Source organism: Molothrus ater, chromosome 1 (genome assembly GCF_012460135.2).
Source record: "Molothrus ater isolate BHLD 08-10-18 breed brown headed cowbird chromosome 1, BPBGC_Mater_1.1, whole genome shotgun sequence".
NCBI classification, from domain to species: domain Eukaryota; kingdom Metazoa; phylum Chordata; class Aves; order Passeriformes; family Icteridae; genus Molothrus; species Molothrus ater.
In genome coordinates, this window is record NC_050478.2 from 31,511,182 (window position 1) to 31,527,510 (window position 16,329).

Below are 16,329 nucleotides of genomic sequence, written 5' to 3' on the forward strand. Positions count from 1 at the left end.
TGAGTACATGGACTGTATTGCAGGTTCATATTTCACAGAGATTCTGTGTCATAAGAAGGAGATAAAATGGAAGCAGTGAAAAAGTAGATGAAACAAGCAAAAGAGAGAATAATAAAAAGCATACAATGTGTTTCCTGTGTGCCTCAGAAATTTGATTATAATCAAGGCAATAAATGTTTTTAAAATACAATTTGGCATCTAAATCAATTTAGGTATAAGCTTACTCTGCTGCATCCTTCACATCACCAAATTCCTGAAAGGCATTCAATTCACCCTTGAGGCTGCCACTTTGCTATCAATCCCCTAAGATGGTGAGTAAATGTAGCATTTTGCTGCTTAATAAGGAATTTCTCAATTTATAATTGCATTAAGGCCTTCAAACTTTAGTTTATTGATTTGTGATTGCATACTACTGCACTTTCCAGGAAATTGTGTAGGAAAAGAAAATTATAGAGTGATGAGAATATAAATCAAAGTAAAAATAAAACAGTGCCAAGTATCAATATGGACGAATGCATATTTACTCGTCATAATGCTTCCTAGGACCCCAGAGGATTTTACAAACTATGGGCTTTGCATTTGTACTTCATAGTAACATACACAATGTGGCAGCTGTTATCAAGCCCACTGTATAAAGCATAACTGACATGTATAGTGGGACATGGCTCTTTAAAAAGCAAAGAAAATGGTAATTGGAAAAAAGCAAAGAAATTGGTAGTTTTCAGTTATAGTAAATTATGTCTATTTTGACACAAAAAGCTTTAAATAGCCTGGTCTAAATGCAATGCTGCCAGGCAGTGTAACATCTGAAAGTGGTCATTCATGTTAATTTTTCATTTTGTTGTTTATTACTTTAGAAAATGGGTAGCTACTGCTTTCTTACGCCTAATTTTGTTTCCTTTGCAGAGCCATATTGGATGGCGTAAAGAAGCAAAGCGACTGCTTCTTGTGATGACAGATCAAACTTCCCATCTGGCCCTTGATAGTAAATTAGCAGGAATTGTAATTCCCCATGATGGAAACTGTCACTTGAAAGATAATGTGTACATCAAAGCTACGAGTATGGTAAGGTATATGTCATGGATTTTGCCTTCAGAGAGGCAGTGCAAAACTGTTTAAAGGAGGTTTTTAGACTGCTCTCAAAGTACTGCTTTTATTTCAGTTATTATAATAATATTTTTCCAGGTAGGGAAGTTGTGAAATGAAGAATTGGTCACCTGTCATATTGACATTCTTTTTGTGTGGACTAAAGTATTTTGGAGTCTGAAAAAAACAGTACACAGCAAGGAAGGATTTGTTGTGGTTTTGGTGTGGGTTTTTATTAGCATCTCATAAAAATCACACACATATTGTATAAAATATAAGTAAGAAGTGTGTGGTGTGATATTTTGCACAAGTAGAAGCTGATAATATGTGGGAGTTGTACAATCATGCTCACAAGACAAAGGTAGTGGCTATGGTTTATGGTCAGAGGATGCACAGGAGTGTTGGTTTAAAGGCTTGGTAAGAGTAAACCAGAGGGCATACAACAGAAATGCACTATCTCAAATGCATGGACTAGCATTAAATGCATTCAGATTTCACAGTAGAAAGCCAATATGTGGTAATACAAACCTCTGCAAAAAGTTGCATCAAATCTGCTGTAGCAAAGTAAGATGCCTTCAACAGATTTTTTTAACTTTCAAAATATTTTCTTCAGTAATATATGAAGTGGTTATAAGTGACTGAAGAAAGGAATTTTTTCCTAAGAATTATAGGTTTCAACTGCTTTGGGTATTTTCTTAAATAAATATGAATTGTTTATTTAAGAAACATGAATCACTGCTTAATTGGAATGTAATCCTCAGAAAGCAGAAGTATGAGCTGTGGTCCAGTTAGAACACATTGAAGTTTTCTTCTCAGTGCTGGCTGCCCTTAGTTAAAGTGTGCAGCCTGTGTTCAGCCAGAGCCAGCAATGTGAGAGTGAAGTCAGTGAGGGCTTGTGTAAGTGGGGTTAGACCTGAATGTAATCCTGGCAACTGTTATTTACAAGGATGGTGGAGCAGCAGGAAGAGGCTGCTGGTTGTTGTGTTATCATGAAATACAGGAGGTTTCTGGGAAGCAGTGAGTGTTTGGGACCTTGCTGAGCGGAGGAGGGAGATCAGTGTGTGCTAACAGGAAGGTTATTTAGATTTCCGTTTATCTGACGTTCTTGCATTCATATACTCCCTCTGTCACCTCTTGGATATTTCCTCACAGATGTCAGATTTTTTTTTCCATTCTAATCAGTCTATTCAGTTTATTTTACTTAGAGCAAATAATCCTGAAACTTTTCTTTCACAATACAGAACATTCTCTGTTCTTCTTTCTTTTTAGTTTTCTTAGTTGCAGTGCTATAAATCAGAGAATGTTTGCTCTGCTTATTAAATAATTGCTAAAGGTACAAATCTTTTTTGGTGTTCAGGATTCTTTTGATAATAAAGATATTGTCTGTTTCAGGAAAAAAAACCCAAAAAAAACCAAACTGTATTTATTTTCTGTCCAACTTTGGGAATTAATTTCTGTTGCAAATGAAAAACTCGCCCATGGAAAATATTGACAAAATTAATGAATATATTTCTATGCAGCTATGATAGATTGATGCTCACTGAAAAAAATATTTTTTTACTGATATCCTGCATATGGTTTTTTACTGATATTCTGGTTTGATAGTTCAGAATAGAAATTTCCCATATGGAAAATGAATTCTCCATGATGACTGCTACTGATGCATTTTATGAAATTGGTTTTTTTATCCACCCAAATGAATTGACCTTGAAAGATGCTTAGATCTGTGGTGGAACATTTAGAACCACGTGTTTTCTGGCTGCTAACCCCTTTTTTTAAAAATATGTGCCAATTTTTGCATGCCCACATGTTAACAGTAGGCATCAGCTTAGTACTAGGAATTGCATTTTCTGGAGCAGATTTGATGACAACACAATAGTGTCTATAAGGGAAGGTGTGCTAGTTTCTTGCTTTTTTCCTCTCATCCATGGTACATGTGATTATTTTATTTATAGATATCCAACTTCAAATATGTGAGTTAAATCAGAGGGCTGGAATAACTATTTGATACTTAAATGAAATATCATGAAAGTCTGTCAGTCTTTTAGAAAACATAATATGAAACATATTTTTGGATTTTTTTTGGTATCAATATAATTTTGTTTGGCTGGGCTAAATTAAAGACTTCTGCAATTACATTGTTTTCCTGCTTTGATTCTTAGCTTTGGGTAGTCATGAGAAAATTGTATTTTGGCATATTTTTATTTCTTATTTGTGCCAGTTTAGAGGACTTTGCTTTATTTATTTGAACAAGCCTAGACTTTATATCAGAAATGTTTCCACTTAGACAATTTTTCTGCATGTTTCTTTCTAACTTCTGCTAAGCAGTCACAGAAGGGTCAGCAAAAAAATGCATGACAAGAAAGAAATCTAGTCTCTTTTATTTAGACCCGTGCTTGATCAACTCCCTTTCTGAAATACTTAACATTTGTATTAGTTATCTTCTCTGCTTAACCAAATAAGGTAAATTAATAAAATGAATGATGCTATTGAAACAAGAGAGATGATCTAAAATTAAAGTACATTTACCTGAGCAGTAGTGGGAAGAGATAAGATGAAAACACAAAGTACAGCAAGGTTTTCACAGCAAGCAAAGTGAGGCTGCATGAGTGACCTTATGTCATCTCTTTAGATGCTTAAAATTAAAAAGCTAGTGTGAGTCTGTTGATGCTTTGGGCTTTGTTTGGTTTTGGTTTTTGCTTTTTTAAACTCAATTCTAATAAAAATAAACAAGAAGCTGACACTCTAGAGAGCTATTGATGACAAGTACATGGAAGTTCAGCCTTCCTTGTGAGCAGAGGTAGTCTGGGGACCCTGTCCCTGCATTCCTTGAGTGTCTGTGCGTGTCATAAGCTCCATCTGAGTAAGTTTTTGTTTTGTGAAGGCTTGGAAAGCTATTTCTGATACTCCTGATTCCAGAGTTCAGCTAGTAGCTGCAGAGTTGCTGAGGAGCCATTCTGCTAGAATTCAGACAGATCTAGTATCATGTGCTAAGCAAGAGGACTGACTTATTTTGCCAGCATCTCAAGATCTCTTGGTACTGCCCCTGTCATTCCCACATTTATGGTGCAGGAGGAGTTTGCAGAACGTCTGGCTTCACTCACGTCCTGGGACCACTTGGTGTGTCTGTGATCTGCCAGCCAACTGCACATGGCCTGTAGGGTTGTGCAGCACAGTGGGGGCCCCACCACTGTGCTCTGTGCCATGGAGAAGGAAGGAGGGCTTAACACTGTTGTAGGCTACTCTCTCTAGCTGGAGCTGTAAGAAGGCCTGTGTGATACTGTGTTATCTACCTTTCATCAGTTATCTTAAGGAACATAATCTTTTACCAAAGCATTGAAACATTGAGAGAGGAATGTACCCTGGCCAATGTCAAACTGTACCAAGAAACTCTTTTGTTCTCTCTGTGCATTATACAGGCTCTTTATAATCGTGCAATATAATGGAAAATGGATTTTGCTCTCTTGCATAAGATTCTCTTGGTCTCAGTTGTCTTGCTATTCAGATTATTGCTAGCAGGGCTGTTGACTTGGAAGGTCACTTAAGTAATAAGGGACAATCTGAGAAGAAAGAAATTGTTCAGGGTAACAGACTGTGTTTGTGCAAGAGAGAGACAATAGGGGGCAGATGGTGAAAAATACCAGGAAAAGAAAGACAACAAAAGTATGTGGGGGATAAAGGTTGAAGTACCTGACATAAGTGGAGGTGTCCAGATGAAATCTCTTTAAGTGGAATCACAGGCCAAGACCCCCGTCACTTCTTTCTTTTTAGTCATGAATTTTAACTGTTGAATTTACTTATTGAGAAGTATTCACTTATAAGGCTGGTTAATAAGTGGTGATTTTCAGATACAGTTTGGTTTGGAGTACTGGAGCTGAAGGGATCTCACATAACCCAGGTGTACAAAGCCCATTGGGACCACACAGAGACCCTTGAACTTCCCTGGATCTTGGAGGAAGAGATAGCAACACAGCTCTTGTTCTCAAATCCATGTCAGCTCTCTCAATGAGAAGCGTAGAAGAGCAGGTCATTGGCACAGGACATGCTGTCATAGGTACTCCACCAAATAAAACAATGCATTACTGAGGAGAGCTGTGAAACTCATGCCATCTTCTTCAAGCATAGGTGTGGTTAAGAAAATGTACCAGGTCATCATGGTGAGGACTAGAGTTGCCAGTCCTTAGGTAGGTCCTGAACACACCAAGGAGAAAGCTGTCAGTAGTAACTGAGATAAACATAGAATACTGACATTGCCAGAACCTGATCCAGTGGCTGCATTTGATGCCAAAACACACATCTGAGAAGCACACATTTTTAATTACCCTCCTTGCTCTTCCCAAAAACACACCTCATCTCAGTGCTTCATGTTTTACTTTCTCCCTGGCTTTTGCACAAGAACCCACCTATCATTCCCTGTTCTTCTAGATGGACCATGGACCACATCCTATCCATATTTCTTAAGCATGAGACTCAAACCAACAAAATAGTAGTGGGCAGTTAGTCCTCCTGCTGTGCAGCAAATCAACATAGTTGGCAACAGATAAGCCTGGCTGGTGCTCTGATGATTTTTTTTTTATTGTTTATTAGGATGACCCCATCCTGGTTTTGATGTCAGTCTACTATTCTCTGTACATTTAGGAGTTATAATTGTAGTGGAATCAATCCAATTTGATTGATTTGAAAATCTGTAATGTGTCATATATAAAATATAAGATTTTTTTCCTACTAATCTGCAATCTTCTCTTTCGTGTTGTATTTTGCAGGAGCATCCATCTCTTGGGCAGCTCTCTGAAAAATTGATTGACAATAACATCAATGTTATTTTTGCTGTTCAAGGAAGCCAGTTTCATTGGTATAAAGTAGGTTAGAAACCTGATTTCTTTTTTCAATTCTAAAGGCACAATATTTATACTTAAAATTAAAACTGTGCATAAATTATTTCTTTTTCATAGGATCTGTTACCTCTCTTGCCTGGTACTGTTGCAAGACAAATAGAATCCCAAGCAGCAAATCTCAATGATTTGGTGGTAGAAGCCTATCAGGTATGAGGAGAGTGACATGTTCTCTGTAATATTTGTACATTTTTCATCTTTTATAGCCTGAAGTTGGAATTTCCAGGATCTCGTCTCCCATCTGAAGGCTGCAAGGATACATTCCGTACTTTTCCTAATGTCCAGGTGGATAGGTGATACTATCTTTTGATAGCTCTCAAAGTCCCAGGCTGTCAGGGTCTCAAAGCCAAGAACTACTGCTTTTTAATTTCTAAGGATCCTTCTAAATATTATATTTGGTTCTCTGTATCTGTTGCTATGTCACTTCAAAAGATGGTTTATTTATTTGAATTTTGGCACCTCAGATCTTTAATTACAGACCAGACACCACTGTCTAGGCACCATATAAATTCAGAGCAAAAGCCTAATGCAATATCTGGAGAGTTGTGCAGCATAATTTTTAGAAAACAAACAAGAAATGGGAATTTACTAGGAGGTAGTTTTGAGAATGGTGGATATCGTGAAAGGCAGTATCTATACTGTAAAATGCAGAGTAATGACTTGGGGTTTTAGGCATGGAAGTGAAGAGTTTTGATAGGGATTTGGGAGAGAAAAATGGAAATGGCTTTGGGAACTCTTGCTTGGAGCCATCAATTGAACATAATAGTTTGAGAAAGAAAAAGTAATAGTATGGGAAATACCATAAAGTCATTTTCCACACATGATTGACACAGAATGGCAGTTTGAAAGTGAAACAGGCATATTGTTAGCTCAGGATAGAGGGTGTAAACAGCTTTGATAATGAAGCCAAGAAATAGACATTTGAGGTACCAGAGCATGGGGAGCCCATAGAGCAGCATCTGAATGAATGCGATGGGTTGCATGGTTGAATGCTGTTAAGTTGTGCAGTTACAGCACAAACATTCCGTTTCAGAAAGTTGAAATCTCAGCTACAAAAGTATATGCAAGGTATCCACATGTATCACTTTTTTTTTTAATTAGTTAGATTTGGGAGGCTGAAATTATCCATTTAACGACAGAAACAAGCAACTTGCTTACAGCAGATTTGCTGTAATGAAGAGCAAGCCCCCATGTCTGTTCCTAATTCATAGAGTGCTTTTGCATACACTTTTCTCACTGTCACATTGGAGACACTGGGAGAAAGGCAAACACATTCAAAACCAGAGGAGTTTAGAGGTAGTCAAATTGCAGAGAAGTTCTCGCTGTTATTTTACTTCCTCTTATAAAGTCAAGAGATCTCATTTTAAATATGGAGGTTTGCAGGAAGTTGCTGGCATAGAATTTTGAAAATTGTAGTCCTTTTGTATGACAGTTTTACACTGTCCTTCCTAAATTGAAACACAGTTCTTACCCAGTGCAGGGCAAACATTCAAGGGGAGGAAATGAAATTTTATGAAGCAATTACTTTGTTCAATACAAGATTCAGTGGGACTTTCCTGGTCCAGCCGCCCCCAGTTTGCTTTAACTTTATTTTCATTTTTTAGACACTGTCTTTCTTCCCATCCTAATCTTCATTGGATTTCACAATTTGAGTTTTTCATCATAGTTTTAGGGCCTTTTTACTATATAAACACATGGTGAATAGGTCTTGAATGTGTTGCATTCTAGGAAAAAAAGGACTTAGATAAGAAAATAAATTTAGTGTTGATATTCAGTGACAGTGGGCCTCTTTCACTCTTGTTCCAGGCAGGGAAACCTTAGCCTTAGCTATGGAAAACCCTGGCTGAAAATCCCTGGCTAAAAAGCCAAGGATGAGTCACTAATTTTCAAAAAGTTACTACTAAGATAAACATGTGTTAAGATTCATATAATTGCATTTCCATTTGTAGCAGTAAAAATATCCCACTAAACTCATTTTTAATAGTAATATGACAGGAATTTTAAAAATCCCTCTGTGCAATTTTCAGCTCATAAATTTGTACAGAGCTTTAATAAATTTTTAAATGGTCAAAAAGTATTTCTTCTTTGAAGGAAGCAGGATTTTAGGTCATGTAGTAAATACAAGTTACAAAGTAGTTGCTTTTTCATTATTTTTTATTGCAAAATTGGCCAATTGCTGGCTTTTATAGTCTTAGTTTACCCAGAAAAATCAGTAAGAATAATCCCAATAGCCTTTAGGTCACCCTAAGGTTTGTTCAGAGAAAAATTTTCTACGACAAATGCAAAACATTAGAAGTTTTTAAAGTGTTAAGTCAATTAGAAAACCTTTCTGCTGGATAACAGTGGTTGTATGTATGTTTACTGTTGTATTTTAGGTTTGTGGCTAAAAGTCAGTGTAGACTCAAACAATGAGCAGTTTTTGTTGCACATGGTTGTTGGAATAGATTTTCAAATTGTGAAAAATGCAGTCTCAAAACCATGTTAGCAAAGCTGAAAACATTTTTATCTGGAAAACCTAATCCTCTTTATCAGAATTACCAGTTCACTGGTTATGTATATTTGGAATGTAATTGGGTCTCTACATAGGAAACAAAGCTTTAATTCATTCCTTTATTCACACAGACAAGCATTCTTCATTTTTAGTCAGACATAGGAGCCATACTTGGTGTTAGTCACTAATGTACATTATATTTTGAGATGCAGTGCAATTAAAACTTGTTTTCTGGTTACAGAAACTAATCTCTGAAGTGAAAATTCAAGTGGATAACCAGATCCAAGGTCTACATTTCAATATCACTGCGATCTGTCCTGATGGAAGTAAAAAAACTGGCATGGAAGGATGTAAAAATGTTGGATATAATAAAGAAGTATGTTGATAGTTCTCATTCTTCAAGGAACTGGAATACTTATTTTTCTGTTTGGTTGGGTTTCAATGGTGTGAAATCTTCTAGGGATTTACTTAAACTGAAAATGGATTTATGTGATTAATGATCACAGGCTCTCTATTATTCTCTGGGTTTATTTTTCCTGAATCTTATTTTAATTCTCACTAGTCCCGTGGAACTAAGGCTCAAAGCTTTTCTGAAAGCTAACGTCCATTAAAACTTTCCTTCTTTGTCCTCCACTGGGCACAACCACCACATCCATTGTGATGAAATCTGTACGTAAAGAGGTTGAAAGATAATCACTCAGTGGAAAAAAATCACTGGAATTTGTGTTCCCTGGGACTCGATGTCACCTTTCTCTCTTCTTGCTTTAGTAATCTTCCTGCACAATCAGGGTTGTGGATAATTAGTTTATTTTATAAACCAAATTAATAAAATAATTTATTCCCATTTGAATTGGTGGCACCTACTGAATGAAACAGAGCATCATGCACCATGAAAATGCAGGGGAAGATGTCTGGCCGAGGTAAAGAACATGGTTTTCTTCCCAGAAAACCTTCTCTGTGCCTTGATATATTTATTTAATTGCTTGGACTACTGGAGTAATTCTTTTCGCTTGCCAGGAAGAAGTCTGTGTTTCTAGAGAGCAGGGTCAAGGAGTTCTTTCCTGCTTGACATGTACATATGTCTCAGCTAGTGTGAGAAATAGCTTGTGTCTGTGTGTAGAAATAGGAAAACAAATTAAATGTGTGAATTGTAATGTAAATTTGAATGTATTTTATGTTCTTCTGAATTTTGTCTGCATGCTGCTGATTGTAGCTTCCACAGTTTACAGGAGATTTGCTGTTTTTATTCTTAAAGCATCTTTTCCCCACTGTTGGTCCCTGGGCATGTCATAAGAAACAGGACTGGAATTTGTTCTGTTTAATGAAAAGAAAAATATTTATATCTGTTTCTTTTTAATAAAAGCCAAGCCAGTTGATTGTAAAAGATTGCATGTGGTCCTAAACCTCTATGGCTGTTGAAAATGAGCCATCCTTAAGAGATTAATTTATTTTAACTGTAAATCCTTCTTTCACTATTTGTTTACAGACAAAATGCTTTTCCTTAATTCTCACATTCCTTTCATTGTCTAATCCTTCTTCCTTCCTTTTCTTACCAAAACACAAAGTGGATTAAATTCTGGAAGAATCCTCTGGCCTCTTCAGGGTGCAAAACTAACTTTGGCTATTAGCAAGTGTCATGGTGTTGTAATTATTTAGTCACCACAGGCTCAATCTATCTGCTGCTGTGTTCAGAATCAAATTTCACGACTCATATGCACAACATGATTTTCCCTTCCCTCCCATTTCCCTGCTATTCTTCCAGTACTGTTTTGTACATGAAGATGATGTTTTCTGGCAGGGCTCTGTGTTGAATAAAAGCACATTCCATAGCTGCAGCCTGTCCTCCCCACATGATATGCACCTCCTGTATGAATCAATTTCTCTATAGCCACACTTTTACCCTGCAACCCAAGGGAAGAAATCTCAATGCATGGAGAGTGCGGGCTGCTGAGGGGTTATGTGTGTAGTGGCACATTGAGAAATGAGAAGAAGAAAAGCAAAGGGTGAGACAAAGCCTGTGTGCCCCCTCAATATGACATGAAGTGCATGTTTCTGCACAGCATTCTTCTCCTGTTGTCCGTGTAGGCAGCCGCAGCCCCACTTGCCACAAAGCCACCATTGTCCCCAAGGGCTGGGTTGTTCTCGTGTGGGGGCGCAGCGGGAGGGAGAGACAGTGATGAGAGATGAATGGCCTCAGTATTTGAGGGTAGTTTCAGCCTCATATGTAATCGGTTTCTGGGGGTTTCTCCTTTTTTATTTGGAAATCTTTATTTTTTGGTAGTAAAGATTAAAGGTACTTGCTTCTCTTGTGTTCCTCTCTCACTTTTTCCTCTTGGTTACATTTTCTTTGTGAGGAGATGAGAAAGAGCTGCTTTGCATCCAGAAGCTGAAAAAATTCAAAACGTTAGAGGGAATACTCTGTCAGAAGTGTATGGACAAAAAACCCAAAAAATAATTGTAAAATACAAGATTGATATCTAGTGTGTCAGACATGTCAGAGCTGTCAAAAACTTTTAGGGGTGATTGATGGAAACTCTATGGGAATCACCTAACTGCAAAAAGGATCCTTAGTCCTGTGCTAGAACTGCAAAAAGCCATGGGAGCTGCTGCTGTAGTGGGCACTGCTGGGATGAGAACTTGTAAAATGATGGTGATGGCCATGACATGGCCTGGAGCTAGGCACTGGGTCCATGGAATTGAGAAAAGTGACTGCTAACATGTGAGCTGTTTCTGTGTTTCAGTAGGGGTAGCCAGGGCCATCCAAAAATCTATGTGGTTTATGTGTGCATGACCAATTCTGCAGCAGGACGTTCATTATAGATTCTTTTTGTGAAGAGTATCTCTGTTTCTGTTTGTGTATTGTCTTGCTCAATCTAGTCCCAATTCTTACCTAAATATTCCTGTGATATGACAGAATATACATGTTAAATAATAGCAGGAGGATGGTGATAATACTTCTATTTCCATTAATTTGTATTAAACTTGTCTTTTGCAACTATGCTTTCTTAACTTGAAAAGTGGACTTCCTCTATTGTTAGGATTTTACCTGTATTTGTGATGCCTATCATTACTAATATATAATGTTTAAAAAGTGACTACTGTGTATTTTGCTATTATCAGCTAGTGCACATTCATAGACAATGTAAGATTCTGCTTTATTTATGTGTTAAAAATTTTAAGCAAGTGTAAGCAGGAAAATAATAATATTGTTAAATCCATCTTTATTTCTTCTTAGGTACTTTTCAATGTCTCAGTTACAATGAAAGGATGTCATACAAGTGGAGGAAGAAAACATGTCATACTTAAGCCTATTGGTTTCAATGAAACTGCCATTGTCAATGTGCAGCAAAGCTGTGCCTGCCAGTATGGAGACAGCACAGGGCACAAAGGAGTGTGGGCTGATGAAACTTCTCCTGACAGCAAACAGTCCCCGTGCAGTGACAGTGACTGTAGCTCTAGCAGAGGCACACTTCCCTCAGAGAAGTGCAGGCAACACCAGGACCAGCCCATCTGCAGTGGTCAAGGAAATTGCATAGATGGAAAATGTTTCTGCTACAAAAACAAGCTAGGCAAGGTGTATGGCAAGTACTGTGAAATGGATGATTTTTCCTGCCCGTATCACCAGGGAAACTTATGTTCTGGTAAGTTGCAGTGTTTCTGTCTGTATTTTCTTGGTTTGTTTTGTTTTCTGAGGCTACTTTACATGATGCAGCTGAAAACAATGATATAAGGCTGTCAAGAACTAGAATTGTTTGTGCAGAATTAGTGTGGGAAATGTCCTGAACATCCTGTTAGGAATTCACACTCCTGGACTCTCTTCACCACAGGCATACTGTCTTCTAAATTTCACCACCATTTTCCAGGGGATACATTGATTTTTTTTTTCCAAAGTTTAGCTATTTTAATATTTAAATCTCAAATTCTTAATAAGTAATGATACTGATTTCTCAAATAAAAAATAACATTATTCCAGGAAGCTAGTTGATACATTTCAGTATAATGGAAATATGAGATACTGAGAGATTAGGAAGGGATCATAGCTTCCAGGTGAGGTTCTGATTTTCTACCACCCTAAATCAGTCCTGTGAGACATACAGTGGCACTTGATTTCAAATACTGGTATAAACATGAACACTGTAGGGAATGCCTGCTTCAGAAAGGAGTCTCTAAGTGAAACAGAGTTGTTAGAAATTTTCATTCTTTTTGTAGTCCACTATATGGTAGGGAAGAGGAAAAAAGAGAAAAAAAGGAAATGGAAATTGAAATGGAAATGGAAGTGGAAAATGAAAAGGAAGGAAAGAACCTGGCCTGTGCACATGAACTTTATACTCTTCCACTGAATCTTGCTGTTTATTTGAATGGAATGTTTTCTTGCTAATGAGAAGTTTGTTTAGTTTGCCTGAAGGCTATTTTCCTGGTCATTGTGTAATTCCTAATCGCCACTGTTTTGATCCAAAGCAAAAGAGCAGAATTTTAGTAAAAGGTTATAGGGTAACATCATAGTAGCAACTTATGCTCAACTTAACAATGAACAGCAGCCTTCAATATTGATCATGCCAGTAACTTCAGTCCAAGTTGTTAACTTAAAAACTAATTAGAAAGTCCAGGTCTAAATTTGCTCCGTTCAAGGTAAAGCACAAACAATACAAATGTATCCATCTAAAATTTGTTTTCTGTGTTTTCATGGAAGCATATGACTCCAGACTCTCTGTGTTGTAGGTAATGGTGAATGTGAAGGTGGTAAATGCAAATGCTTTGCTGGCTGGGAAGGTGATCGATGTGAGTGCTCATCACAATCAGCAAAGCACTGCCTGAATTCAAAGGGCCAAATTTGCAGTGGAAGAGGAAAATGTGTATGTGGAAAGTGTGAGTGCACAGACCCAAGAAGCTTTGGCCGTTTCTGTGAATATTGCCCTACTTGTAACAAAGCCTGTGAAGAAAACTGGTATGTTTCTTGCGCTAGACCTGACTTTTTCACTCCCTAGTATTGAAGCGTGAAAATATGTTTCTGCTTCTATTTCTTAGTTATTTAGATTGTAGGAAATTGGTACGATTTACACCAATATACGATTGATACTTCTCTGTGTAGTTGGATTCACACTGGTAATTAAGAGAATTGCATGTCAGCATCTATTTTAACCATTCTTCATTTGAGATTTCCTGGGTAGGAAATAAAACTATAAGTTTGTGTTTTTAAAAATGGAAAATAGATCCTACTTTTGAATGCCACCAAGTCCGATAATCTTCTTCACATTTGTTTTTGCACACTCCTTGTGCTTCTCAGCAGAAAGAAAGCGGTGTGGAGCTAGACCAGTACTTGTGGATTGTCACTGCCATTGATCAGCAGACCAGAGCTGGTCTTACCCAAAGAACAACACTCTTCATTGTTCAGTTTCAAAACACTTAGTCTTTGCCATGCTGGTTTCAAAGCATGTCATTTTTCGCTACTCATGTACAGGAAGGGACAGTGTGGAGGTCAAAACCGAGCAAGCCCAGGAGGGGACAAGCTAGACCAGGCTCTCAGTGGTGCCCTCTGTGGTCCTGGCACAGAGAGCAAATGAAGCCCTTTCCTTGGGCACAGCTCTTCTGTGCCCTCTCATCACACATGTGATGTTGTGCATCTCACTGTGGTGCAGAGGGTGAAAGATCAGCCTTTCATTGGAAAGGTCATTGTGCTCAAAACAGAATCATTGTTTATCTCATTTGGTGAAAATGCTGGAGAACCAAGCTTGGCCACATCTGGAAATGTTGCTGCTAAGATTTCACTAGATAAAATGCAGTTAACCTTTCTGGTTTTTACTTGTTCAAAGTCACTGTGAAATGTGTGCCTTTAATAAATTCAGAAGATGGCATATCTTAATTAAAAATTCAGTTAGGGCTTTTTTGGGGATCTCTTGTGACATCTGTCTCCTTCCGGGCTATACAGTGAAGACAGTAAGAGTGAGAGCATTGCCTCCTTGTTGTGCTCTCTCTCTAAACTGCCCAGCAGTGCAGACTTACTTGGCTTTGTCTTAACATAGCACCTAAAAATTATTGGCAAAGCTGTGTTTCCTCTGCTTACCTCTACCTTTCAATTCCAGCGTGCATCTGAATGAGATTGATAGGTAAGGAAAGACTAGAAAGTGGAGGCTGAAAGCTGAAGAAAGCTGGACCTTAGCTACACCCTTGCATCACAAAAGGCAGAGCAAGGATTGGGTAGAGGTGGCTCAAAGCCAAAGATATGTTTTAGTTTGCAACTTCTGACTAGTTGGTTCTGAGAAGCATCAGAGGGATAAAATGCTGAGAGAGGCATCACATTTCAGAAAAAAATAAATAAATGTCGCAATGTTTTTACTAACAGGAAAGCATTATGTGCAAGCAATATGTCAGCCTGTTGATACAATCTCTTAAAGGAGAATGCAGAGAAAGACATAGGTTTTCAATTATAATTTACAGGAATTATTATTAAAATTGAAAAAATTATTAAATATGAAATTATTAAAATTTCAATTATTATTTTACAGGAACTGTGTTCAGTGCTATCATTCTAATAATGCATCTCAAGTCATACTTGACCAGTGCACAACCTCATGCACTTACCTACTGCATTATATTGATAATACTTCAGGTAAGTGGCATTTTCTAGGTAATTTAATAAGAGATTAAAATCTTCTGTGATTAGTAATTGAATTTGTCAGTGTTAGAATGTCTTTCAGAAGTATATCACATTATTGCAATAACAAAGAAAGAAAGCAGGAAAAAGAGAAAAATTATTCATAGCTTTAGGGAAAGTAAAAGATAAATAATAACAGGAAATAAGATTGTCAAGCATTGCTAAGTTCAGTTTTCCCAGGTCCTCGAGAAGTCATGTCTAATAATGATGAATCCTGCCTGAGCAATGCTTAAAGAAATATTTATAAAAATTTGTTATGGCATCTGTATGTTTTATTACATTGACCATGCTTATAGTATTTGACATTACCAGAAACAGGAAAGAAAGAAGTAGAATGCTTACCTCAAGTTCAGTAATGTTTAAAAGTTCCTTTCAAGTATAAAAAACTGCAGTTATGAGGTCTGTGGAAGAACAAAATCTTTTAAAATAAAATCTCACCAAGTTTAATCACTCCATGCAGCAATTAAAATGCAGGTAGATGGTTACCTTTTGTTATACCTTAACATATATATAAATCTTTTTATATTACAGTTCATCAATGTGAAAACTTATTGTGAATACTTTTTTCATAACTTTAGTATTAAGGAAAGCTTACGGTATTCGTCTACCAGTGACGAGAGCACTGGACAAGGATTCAATAAAACACATTTTCTTTCAAATTTTACCCGTGATCTTCACTGTTCTCTTGTGAAGATTAAATTCTCTCAGCCCCAAACATCTCTAATATTTCATCCTCTCTACTTCAGCTATAAACTCACTGGTCTACAGAGGATTTATGGTGGGCAATACAATGAAGCCTAAATTCTGTTTCTACCATGGATCTTGATCTGAATTGCCTTTCTTGATATGCCCAACTTTAAAAGCTTGCATATGACAACTTTTCCTCTTAATTTCACTTAATTTATTTTCCCTTGATTTCTATCAGGCTTGTATTACATTTGTGCAGCATTACTTAGCAGTGGTGGATATGCCTGTGTTAGAGGGATGTGCCTTTTCCATATATTAGGCTTTACCCTTGTGTTTTCCTTTCATTGCAGATTGTTTCTCTGGACAAAACTACTTTAGAGTCTTTTCCATAATCTTTATAGTTACCTTTCTGATCGGGTTGCTTGTTGTCCTTATCATCAGGCAGATAATTCTCCAGGGGAGTAGCAATAAAGTTAAATCTTCATCTGATTACAGAGTATCTACGGCAAAGAAGGTAATTG

At 37.2% G+C, this 16,329-nt stretch overlaps 1 protein-coding gene across 2 annotated transcripts in view; it reads left to right on the forward strand.

Annotated features, from left to right (window-relative positions):
• ITGB8 (integrin subunit beta 8) overlaps positions 1 to 16,329 on the forward strand; it is a 48,988-nt gene that overhangs the window by 24,952 nt on the left and 7,707 nt on the right. For both annotated transcript variants that reach the window (XM_036400765.2, XM_036400756.2), the window contains exons 6-13: positions 907 to 1,065; positions 5,850 to 5,945; positions 6,039 to 6,128; positions 8,711 to 8,845; positions 11,705 to 12,110; positions 13,189 to 13,414; positions 14,973 to 15,076; positions 16,159 to 16,322. In XM_036400765.2, the coding sequence (XP_036256658.1) occupies positions 907 to 1,065; positions 5,850 to 5,945; positions 6,039 to 6,128; positions 8,711 to 8,845; positions 11,705 to 12,110; positions 13,189 to 13,414; positions 14,973 to 15,076; positions 16,159 to 16,322 (1,380 nt within the window). The remainder of the gene's footprint in view (positions 1 to 906; positions 1,066 to 5,849; positions 5,946 to 6,038; positions 6,129 to 8,710; positions 8,846 to 11,704; positions 12,111 to 13,188; positions 13,415 to 14,972; positions 15,077 to 16,158; positions 16,323 to 16,329) is intronic.